The sequence below is a fragment of the Rhinichthys klamathensis genome, unplaced genomic scaffold (assembly GCF_029890125.1).
Source record: "Rhinichthys klamathensis goyatoka isolate OS25496 unplaced genomic scaffold, OSU_Roscu_1.1 h1tg000783l_1, whole genome shotgun sequence".
NCBI lineage: Eukaryota > Metazoa > Chordata > Actinopteri > Cypriniformes > Leuciscidae > Rhinichthys > Rhinichthys klamathensis.
Window position 1 is genome coordinate 106,662 of NW_026607180.1, and position 11,698 is coordinate 118,359.

The window sequence follows — 11,698 nt, forward strand, 5'->3', positions numbered from 1 at the left end:
CAAATTTTATCTGATTTGTCTGAAATTTTTCAATGCCGTACAGAGTGATATTACACATGTTCTTGACGGTTTTTAAAGAAGATCTGAGCATTCATTTAAGAGATCAGCATTTACAGCCAATACAGGCAATTTACCATAGGAAATGTATGGTTTTAAAGCTTTTTGACAGTTTTAGCGCCAACTATGGTCCGATCTCCATGAAACTTTGCATGCTTCTTCACCATGTTATGACACATATGCTCACCAATTTTTGTTTAGTACTGAGTTTTTATTTATGATTTATAGGCTTTTGTGTGTATTTGACACGCCCCTTTTCTAAATGACCCTGTTATAGCCATACGAAAAATGCAAAAGTTCAACTTTTTTTCAATGATTATTGATCTAGAGAGTCCAGAGAATTGTCCTAGACTGGTCTGGTTCCGATCGGGCGAAAATCCAGGGACTAGTTCGCAAAAGTAGGTTTTTAACATATTCGTGAATATTTAATGAACGATTTGATTGACAGCAATGGTTCTAGAGGCAAAGTTGTTCAACCTGAGGAGATGTATCAAATGATATGCATATTTTGGGGATGTGTGCAACACCACGTGATTACAGAGCCGTAAAACTCGTTAGCGCCAACTAGTGGCCAATTTCTTTCAAAACTCTTAAAGACCTCTTTGGCCATGAGTCGAACATGCCCATCGAGTTTCGTTCCGATTGGCCTCCGTTAACCTCGTCTAATAGGTGCTCAAATTCATTGGCCGATGGCGGCCATGTTTTTTTAGTTACGCCAATTTCCTCATACACATACATGGCACCTTGGACCAAGACACTGCATACCAATTTTCAAGTCAATCGGACTAACGGTCAGGTTGTCATAGCCCCATTTAGGTTTTTTGTGTGTTATAGCGCCACCTAGTGTTAGGTCGACGCGATTTTTTTACTGTGACCTCAGATTGAACTCATACACATGTGTTCCAAGTTTGGTGAAGATATCTCATTTCTTTCTCGAGTTATAGCCATTTTAGTAAAATAGGCTCCTCCCACAACGATCATTTTACTCCCCCTAGCGACCGTGAATCGAAAATTCAACTTTTTTTCAATGAATATTGATATTCAGACTCCAGAGAACATGTATGCATTTGTCTGGTTTTGATCGGGCGAAAAACCAGGGACTAGTTCGCAAAAGTAGGTTTTTGACAAAATTCAAAATGGCGGAAAAATTTGCATACCGGAAATGAAATCGGAGATATACGTTTTGTTCTTCAGGCCTCCAGCTTTCCAATGATATAAGACACTTGAGTCTACGACATACGGTTTAGGAGTTATGAGCAGTTTCGCGCAATTGATTGCTGTAGCGCCACCTATAGGCCAATCGGGGTCATACTTTCTGAGGCTCTCCTCGATTTTTGTACTACCATCTGACAAAGTTTCAGAGCTCCAGCACTTACGGTTTGTTCTGCACGATGCGTTTTACGGCAGAAGAATAATAATAATAATAATAATTAAAGCTGCAAGCAGCATTTTAGCGGTGTTCAAGCAGTTAAGCCTTTTAGCACATAAGCATTAAAGACATTTAGCAAGCATGTAACCACTGACATAATAGATGGAAAACCGTTTACCATGATTTAACATGATACTAGCATGATTTACCATAGTTTTACCATGATTAACCATGTTCTAGTATGATTTACCATGAATCTAGCATGATTCACCATAGTTTTACCATGATTAACCATGTTCTAGTATGATTTACCATGAATCTAGCATGATTCACAATGTTCTAGTATGCTTTACATGATTTACCCTGTTGTAGCATAATTTACCATCGTTTACCATGATTTACCACGCTCTGGTATGATTTACCATGAATCTAGCATGATTTACCATAGTTTTACCATGATTTACCATGTTCTAGTATGATTTACCATGAATCTAGCATGATTCACCATAGTTTTACCATGATTTACCATGTTCTAGTATGATTTACCATGAATCTAGTATGATTCACAATGTTCTAGTATGCTTCACATGATTTACCCTGTTGTAGCATAATTTACCATCGTTTACCATGATTTACCACGCTCTGGTATGATTTACCATGAATCTCGCATGATTTACCATAGTTTTACCATGATATTCCATGTTGTAGTATGCTTTACATGATTTACCCTGTTCTAGCATGATTTACCATTGTTTACCATGATTTACTGCGTTCTAGTATGATTTACCATGCATCTAGCATGTGTCAGTACAAATAAAGTGTTACACTCTGACAAAATATGATTGTGTTATAATAGTAATTGTTATATAATGGATTTTATAGTAAGCATGGCTAATGCAGTTAACATGGAAAAAGTGGTTTGCTTTAGTTCAGAATTTTGTTGAAACTCAAGGCTGTTAAAATGAAAGTGAGCCAATAAGTGGTCTTCTACTGCCCTCTGCTGGCCACTCTACTTATTAATAAAGTCTTTTTGCATTCATATCTAGACACACACACACACACACACAAGTCATTATGAAAATATATGAAATGCTTATAGACCATTAAAATATATGTCTTTGCAAGCTATTAATCAGATTATTCAGGATTTATTCAGAAACATGGGACTACACACACACTGTTGTAGATAAAGTGATCTGAACTGTGTCTCATTCAGGATTAACATTTGTCTGTGACACAATGCTTCAATAGATGCATTTTGACAAAATGTGAGTGTAAATGTTAAAATAGTGATTTTATAAAGTCTAAATAAGAATTATAGAATATTATTAGTTAGTAGCATGACAAAATGACTATTTTAAACAGCAGGGGGCAGTAGAATACCAATTATTGGCTTAATATGCCATTATGTTATAATTTTCACCTTTTTAACTGTTATAGATGCATTATTTCTTATCTTATTTAGAGTCACATGTTCTGACTTGTTTTTAAGAAGATCTGAGCATTCATTGAAGAGATATAGGCTTTCTTGGTCAAGGCTACATATTGAAGTGACCCTATTATAGCCATCCAAATGAAAAAGTTATAAATTTTCTGATAATTATTTATCTAGAGAGTCCAGAGAATTGTACTGCACTGATTTTGAACATTTTGATATAAATATTATATGATCATAGATGGAACACACCATTTACAGCCAATACAGGCAATTTACCATAGGAAATACATGGTTTTAAAGCTTTTCAACAGTTATAGCGCCACCTATTGTCCGATCTCCATAAAACTTTGCATGCATGTTCATGATGTTATGTCACATATGCTCACCAATTTTTGTGAAGTTCTGAGTTTTTATTTATGATTTATAGGCTTTTGAGAGTGTTTTGACACACCCCTTTTTATAAATGAACCTGTTATAATGAACCAAATGGCAAAGTTCAACTTTTTTTCGATAATTATTGATCTAGAGAGTCCTGAGAATTGTCCTAGACTGGTCTGGTTTTGATCGGGCAAAAAACCAGGGACTAGTTCGCAAAAGTAGGTTTTTAACATATTCGTGAATATTTAATGAACGATTTGATTGACAGCAATGGTTCTAGAGGCAAAGTTGTTCAGCATGAGGAGATCTATCAATTGATATGCATTTTGGGGGGATGTGTGCAACACCACGTGATTACAGAGCCATAAAACTCGTTAGCGCCAACTAGTGGCCGATTTCTTTCAAAACTCTTACAGACCTCTTGGGCCATGAGTCGAACATGCCCATTGAGTTTCGTTCCGATCGGCCTCCGTTAACCTCGTCTCACAGGTGCTCAAACTTCATTGGTCGATGGCGGCCATGTTTTTTGAGATACTCCAATATCCTTTTACACATACATGGTACCTTGGTCCAAGACACTGCATACCAAATTTTAAGTCAATCGGACTAACGGTCAGGTGGCCACACCCCCTTTTATGTTTTTTTAATGTTATAGCGCCACCATGAGGCCAATCACCGCGGTTTTTTTACTGTGACCTCGAATTGAGCTCATACACATGTGTACCAAGTTTGGTGAAAATATTTCATTTTGTTCACGAGTTATACCCATTTTAGTAAAATTAGCTCCGCCTCCTTCGAACGTTTGGGCACCCCCTAGCGACCGTGAATCGAAATTTCAACTTTTTTTCGATAATTATTGATATTCAGTGTCCAGAGAATCTTTCTGTACTGGTTTGGTTCCAATCGGGCAAAAAACCAGGGACTAGTTCGCAAAAGTAGGTTTTGGACAAAACCGGAAATAGCGAAAAAATTTGCATACCGGAAATGAAATCCTTGAGGCCTTTTTTGTTCGGCTTGAGCCAAGGATTCCAATGATATAAGACACTTGATGCTGGGACAAAGGGTTATTGAGATTTAAGCAAAATAGTCGAATTTTTTTGTTTTTTGCGCTACAGCGCCACCTATGGGCCAATCGGGCTCATATTTTGATAACCTCTCCTCGATTTCTGTGCTACCTTAATCCCAAATATCAAGTCTCTAGCTCTTACGGTTTGGTCTGCACGATGCGTTTTACGGCAGAATAATAATAATAATAATAAAAATCCTTACAAATACAATAGGTTTTCAGCACTTCGTGCTTGAACACCTAATAATAAAAATCAGTACAAATACAATAGGTTTTCAGCACTTCGTGCTTGAACACCTAAAAATCCTTACAATTACAATAGGTTTTCAGCACTTTGTGCTTGAACACCTAATAATAAGCGACCTTTTTGGCGGTTATAGCGCCACCTATGGTCCGATCTCCATGAAACTTTGCATGCTTCCTCAGCATGTTAGGACACATATGCTCATCAATTTTGGTGAACTTCGGACTTTTTCTTCAGGATTTATAGGCTTTTGACTGCATTTTGCCCTGAACCATTTCCTAAATGACCCTGTTATAGCCAACCAAATGCAAATTTTCAACTTTTTTTCGATAATTATTGATCCTCTCACTCCAGAGAACATTTCTGCACCAGTTTGGTTCCGATCAGGCAAAAAACCAGGGACTAGTTTGCAAAAGTAGGTTTTGGACAAAATCGGCCATAAAATTTTTTCCGAGGCTCAAATCGCGAATCCGAGATATACATCTTGTTCGTCTTGAGCCAGGGATCACAGGGATGTGAAAATCTTGATTCTAGGTCAAACGGCTGAGGAGTTATAGCCATTTTAGTAAATCGTGTTGCTGTGGCGCCACCTATGGGCCAATCGGGCTCATACTTTGATAACCTCTCCTCGATTTTTGTACTACCATCTGGCAAAGTTTCAAGGCTCCAGCACTTACGGTTTGGGCTGCACGATGCGTTTTACGGCAGAAGAAAAATAATAATAATCAAGCAGTTAAGCCTTTTAGCACATAAGCATTAAAGACATTTAGCAAGCATGTAACCACTGACATAATAGATGGAAAACCGTTTACCATGATTTACCATGATACTAGCATGATTTACCATAGTTTTACCATGATTAACCATGTTCTAGTATGATTTACCATGAATCTAGCATGATTCACAATGTTCTAGTATGCTTTACATGATTTACCCTGTTGTAGCATAATTTACCATCGTTTACCATGATTTACCACGCTCTGGTATGATTTACCATGAATCTAGCATGATTTACCATAGTTTTACCATGATTTACCATGTTCTAGTATGATTTACCATGAATCTAGCATGATTCACCATAGTTTTACCATGATTTACCATGTTCTAGTATGATTTACCATGAATCTAGCATGATTCACAATGTTCTAGTATGCTTCACATGATTTACCCTGTTGTAGCATAATTTACCATCGTTTACCATGATTTACCACGCTCTGGTATGATTTACCATGAATCTCGCATGATTTACCATAGTTTTACCATGATATTCCATGTTGAAGTATGCTTTACATGATTTACCCTGTTCTAGCATGATTTACCATTGTTTACCATGATTTACTGCGTTCTAGTATGATTTACCATGCATCTAGAATGTGTCAGTACAAATAAAGTGTTACACTCTGACAAAATATGATTGTGTTATAATAGTAATTGTTATATAATGGATTTTATAGTAAGCATGGCTAATGCAGTTAACATGGAAAAACTGGTTTGCTTTAGTTCAGAATTTTGTTGAAACTCAAGGCTGTTAAAATGAAAGTGAGCCAATAAGTGGTCTTCTACTGCCCTCTGCTGGCCACTCTACTTATTAATAAAGTCTTTTTGCATTCATATCTAGACACACACACACACACACACAAGTCATTATGAAAATATATGAAATGCTTATAGACCATTAAAATATATGTCTTTGCAAGCTATTAATCAGATTATTCAGGATTTATTCAGAAACATGGGACTACACACACACATTCTGTTGTAGATAAAGTGATCTGAACTGTGTCTCATTCAGGATTAACATTTGTCTGTGACACAATGCTTCAATAGATGCATTTTGACAAAATGTGAGTGTAAATGTTAAAATAGTGATTTTATAAAGTCTAAATAAGAATTATAGAATATTATTAGTTAGTAGCATGACAAAATGACTATTTTAAACAGCAGGGGGCAGTAGAATACCAATTATTGGCTTAATATGCCATTATGTTATAATTTTCACCTTTTTAACTGTTATAGATGCATTATTTCTTATCTTATTTAGAGTCACATGTTCTGACTTGTTTTTAAGAAGATCTGAGCATTCATTGAAGAGATATAGGCTTTCTTGGTCAAGGCTACATATTGAAGTGACCCTATTATAGCCATCCAAATGAAAAAGTTATAAATTTTCTGATAATTATTTATCTAGAGAGTCCAGAGAATTGTACTGCACTGATTTTGAACATTTTGATATAAATATTATATGATCATAGATGGAACACACCATTTACAGCCAATACAGGCAATTTACCATAGGAAATACATGGTTTTAAAGCTTTTCAACAGTTATAGCGCCACCTATTGTCCGATCTCCATAAAACTTTGCATGCATGTTCATGATGTTATGTCACATATGCTCACCAATTTTTGTGAAGTTCTGAGTTTTTATTTATGATTTATAGGCTTTTGAGAGTGTTTTGACACGCCCCTTTTTATAAATGAACCTGTTATAATGAACCAAATGGCAAAGTTCAACTTTTTTTCGATAATTATTGATCTAGAGAGTCCTGAGAATTGTCCTAGACTGGTCTGGTTTTGATCGGGCAAAAAACCAGGGACTAGTTTGCAAAAGTAGGTTTTTAACATATTCATGAATATTTAATGAACGATTTGATTGACAGCAATAGTTCTAGAGGCAAAGTTGTTCAGCATGAGGAGATCGTTCAATTGATATGCATTTTGGGGGGATGTGTGCAACACCACGTGATTACAGAGCCATAAAACTCGTTAGCGCCAACTAGTGGCCGATTTCTTTCAAAACTCTTACAGACCTCTTGGGCCATGAGTCGAACATGCCCATTGAGTTTCGTTCCGATCGGCCTCCGTTAACCTCGTCTCACAGGTGCTCAAACTTCATTGGCCGATGGCGGCCATGTTTTTTGAGATACTCCAATATCCTTTTACACATACATGGTACCTTGGTCCAAGACACTGCATACCAAATTTCAAGTCAATCGGACTAACGGTCAGGTGGCCACACCCCCTTTTATGTTTTTTTAATGTTATAGCGCCACCATGAGGCCAATCACCGCGGTTTTTTTACTGTGACCTCGAATTGAGCTCATACACATGTGTACCAAGTTTGGTGAAAATATTTCATTTTGTTCACGAGTTATACCCATTTTAGTAAAATTAGCTCCGCCTCCTTCGAACGTTTGGGCACCCCCTAGCGACCGTGAATCGAAATTTCAACTTTTTTTCGATAATTATTGATATTCAGTGTCCAGAGAATCTTTCTGCACTGGTTTGGTTCCAATCGGGCAAAAAACCAGGGACTAGTTCGCAAAAGTAGGTTTTGGACAAAACCGGAAATAGCGAAAAAATTTGCATACCGGAAATGAAATCCTTGAGGCCTTTTTTGTTCGGCTTGAGCCAAGGATTCCAATGATATAAGACACTTGATGCTGGGACAAAGGGTTATTGAGATTTAAGCAAAATAGTCGAATTTTTTTGTTTTTTGCGCTACAGCGCCACCTATGGGCCAATCGGGCTCATATTTTGATAACCTCTCCTCGATTTCTGTGCTACCTTAATCCCAAATATCAAGTCTCTAGCTCTTACGGTTTGGTCTGCACGATGCGTTTTACGGCAGAATAATAATAATAATAATAAAAATCCTTACAAATACAATAGGTTTTCAGCACTTCGTGCTTGAACACCTAATAATAATAATAATAAAAATCAGTACAAATACAATAGGTTTTCAGCACTTCGTGCTTGAACACCTAATGATAAGATGGAGATGACTGACATGTATATAGCAGCATGCGGTAAGGAACATTATTCTGTTTATGATATATCATACAGCTAGACCTATAACTACAAGACTTGTCCAAGCAATAGCCTATTGACATCATATCCGGGAGATAAGTCAGTAAATTTGAGTAAAATCACAGGCTTCACTTATCCCGTGCGAATGTGCCACACGAAATTCAGATGTGGGAGGGGTGATTTCTAAATCACACGTCCCCAGGTAATACTTATCCCGTGCGAATAGGGCTTAAGTGTTGTTTACTTACTTTTTAATTAGCTTTCCCATTAACGCCATCGTCTTCATTTGGGACGATTCGAGAATCCACACGAAAACAAGACCAAGGATTTATCGCACAAACCAATCATATCCAATCATAACTGATCACATCCAATCATTTTATTTTTGTAATATTGATTTTTTTTTGGAGGAGACACTGCCTCCTTTTCCTCCTCGGAGGAAACGCCCCTGATACATATGTCTATGTACACACACTGTATAAAGACATTAGTAGATGTAAACATGACTGTGTTGTCACAATTTTGAATATGAGACTACTGATATAAACTTCTTCTATTTTTTATTTTATTATGTTTTTATATAAGCAGAATAATTGCAACATAAAGGGGAAAAAGTGGATTTTAGGTTAGAAAGCATGATGCTCCCGGTGTCAGAATGCCAGTCTGTCAGTCAAGTCCGAACCAAGACGCAACCGACAGCAACACATGATGGGAAAGATGTCTAAGATAGTCTGACGGCAGTTAACATTTAATAGTAAATAAATGACGTTCGAGTGTACATCAAATATGCTAAACATGGAAGCTTGAACGTGTGTGTGAGACATGCTAGAACAGACCACATTGGTTCTTGAGCACATTTGAGCTTCTTCTTTTCCATTTAATGGCAGTCGCTGGTTGGCAATCCTACTACACAACACCGGCGTGACAGTTGATGTAAAATAAAGGCTCGGGCTTAGAGTAGCCGATACCGATCAGTTAAAGAAATGCTTAATCAGCCCTGATCCTGATCCTTGAGATCGGCTTGGGATATTCCTAATTGTAATCCAAAATTTTTACATATTTTAATACCGGTTTTAATGTATTTGATATTTTTATGAAGTCCTGGACCTGACCCTGGTAAGATTTTCTTAATTGTATCCAGTTTAAAAAGTAGTAATTTTTTTTTTCTTAGTTTTATTCTGTTCTGTTCTGTACAGCACTTTGGTCAGCTTTGGTTGTTTATACATGTGCTTTATAAATAGATATTGTATTGTATTGTATTGTATTGTAAAACACTTCTCTCTCTGGCTTGCCCTGCAGTGCTATCCACGTTAATTCTAGCTGTGCGAAAATACAAGACATTACGGCAGGAGAAAATGGCAACACAAGAGCTGGAAACAGAAGAGTTCTCTGAGAAAATCCTGAGTTTTACAGTCCCAGAGACACAGTCCAACCAAACAGTTTCTCTTCGGCATCCGCACCGGCGAGAGCGCAAGCTCTGCCGAGAACAAGTCACCACCAGCATCCGCATGTCTCTACGCCACTCTCACCTCATAGGACCAGAAGACGGGGTCTTTCAACAGTTTATTATGGATCGTCTGGCTGAGGCAGATGAAGACCCCTGCGTCCCACCCTTTGACTGTCTGCACACATATGCGTTTGAGGGGACGGGGTCGGTCTCGGGGTCACTGAGCTCGCTGGAGTCTGAGGTCACGGGGTCCCCGAGCTCGCTGGAGTCTGACACATCTGACCCTTGCGTGAGTCAAACTCGTGATTCGGGGCCACAGCTCTTGAGGCTCTCGCCATGGCTGGGAGCAGCAGATGATGACACCTTATTCTGACCTGACGACAAAAAACTATTCTCACTGTGGCTTTTATGATCATACCTACAAATCTTGGAGTGACTGAACTGAACTTTTAGGGGTCAAAACGAAGAAGGATCTTGAACCCTGTTCTTCTACTACTACTACTTCTGAAACTCTTTGGGGATCAGAGAATGTATATTGCAGAGACCCTAACATTGGTATGATGGTCCTATATGGCACTAATAATCATGTGTACATACACACATCCATCTTTATGTAACATTATAATAATAATAATTGAATTTATATTTATATCTCAAGAGGAGCACTAGCGACTGATGGTAAAGCGGTGTAGTTTTTTTAGCGCTCTTGTTAACGTGCCCACCTCTCATGCCGGTTCGAATCCTGCTATTGGCGGTTGCGAGTTGGACCCGCCACTAAAAAAATAAAAAATAAAAGTTGAACTGTCCTACACGCAGAAGTGCAACATGTTCCTGGAACAACATTCCAATCAACCAATAAGATTTGAGGGACAAGTTTAAAGTTAAAGTTTAGGATTGCAACCAGGGTTAGGTTCTTCTACATCAGTGTTATTACAATGATAATAATATAATAATAATAATCACTGATAAGGGACAAAACATGTTTTAGAAGTTAGTTTTAATTATTTAATAGTACATTAATTATAAACTGATATATTTGTAGAAAAGGTCTCAGCTAATTAACCATGTGAGGGAACAGGTTTTTCTGAAAATGTTTATTTTCTTTTCTAAAAATGTAATTTATTCACTTCATAACCTAATTGCATAACTTAAAAACACATTAAAAAGCATGCTATTTTATTTTGATTTATCCAACAACAATGTAAAGTCTTCAATTATGTAATACTGGTATATAAAAAAAATTCGGTTGGGGTTATCAGTTCCTAAATTCCTTAAATCTCTACCCTCCTTTTTAATATTAAACATATATAACCAATGTTCTTAGGTAAATCAGACATAATGGAAATAGAAAAAAACAAGTGGAAAAAAAGAATAAAATATTTCTTTCAAAATTAATAGAAACCTTCATCTGACGGTGTTAAAAACTGTTGACAAAGGTCCAACTGAGGGTACAACAAACGATTGACAAGACAACAAATTAATATTTAATTTAAAACAACAATCCTTCCAGAGGTTTATTTCTCTCCTTTTAGCGGTACAGTGCATCTCATTCTGGGTCTCCACTAGCTCACAGAATAGGAGAAGCGTATTTTAGGTTGAGTGTAATGGTAAGCATTATTATGTGCCGCCCTGTAGCAGAAACAGAAATCTCCCTAATGTGAATCCAGAGGATCTGTAGCCTGAGTTTAGCAAAAGCCTAACCCTAACCCTAACCCACATCAATTACGTACATTTAATTTGTGCCGACCTCCATTTACCATTTATAATATGAACTGCAATATTCCATAAAAAAAAAAGAAGAATTATTCATTTTGATTTCATGGTGACAGTAGATGTAAAGATGCCATGTATATAAGGCGTGTAAATCGGGCCAAATATATATGTAAATA

At 37.1% G+C, this 11,698-nt stretch overlaps 1 protein-coding gene across 4 annotated transcripts in view; it reads left to right on the forward strand.

Annotated features, from left to right (window-relative positions):
* Positions 1-10,716, forward strand: part of cdh19 (cadherin 19, type 2) — a 78,038-nt gene extending 67,322 nt beyond the window's left edge. For 2 of the 4 annotated variants that reach the window (XM_056243265.1, XM_056243266.1), the window contains exon 13: positions 9,662-9,748. Coding sequence is in view for 2 of the 4 variants with exons in the window: in XM_056243264.1 (XP_056099239.1) it covers positions 9,662-10,182 (521 nt within the window). In the remaining 2 variants the exon portion in view is untranslated. Of the gene's footprint in view, positions 1-9,661 lie in introns of all 4 variants that reach the window. The other 2 variants (XM_056243264.1, XM_056243263.1) reach the window with 2 other exon arrangements.
* Positions 10,717-11,698: the final 982 nt, after the last annotated feature.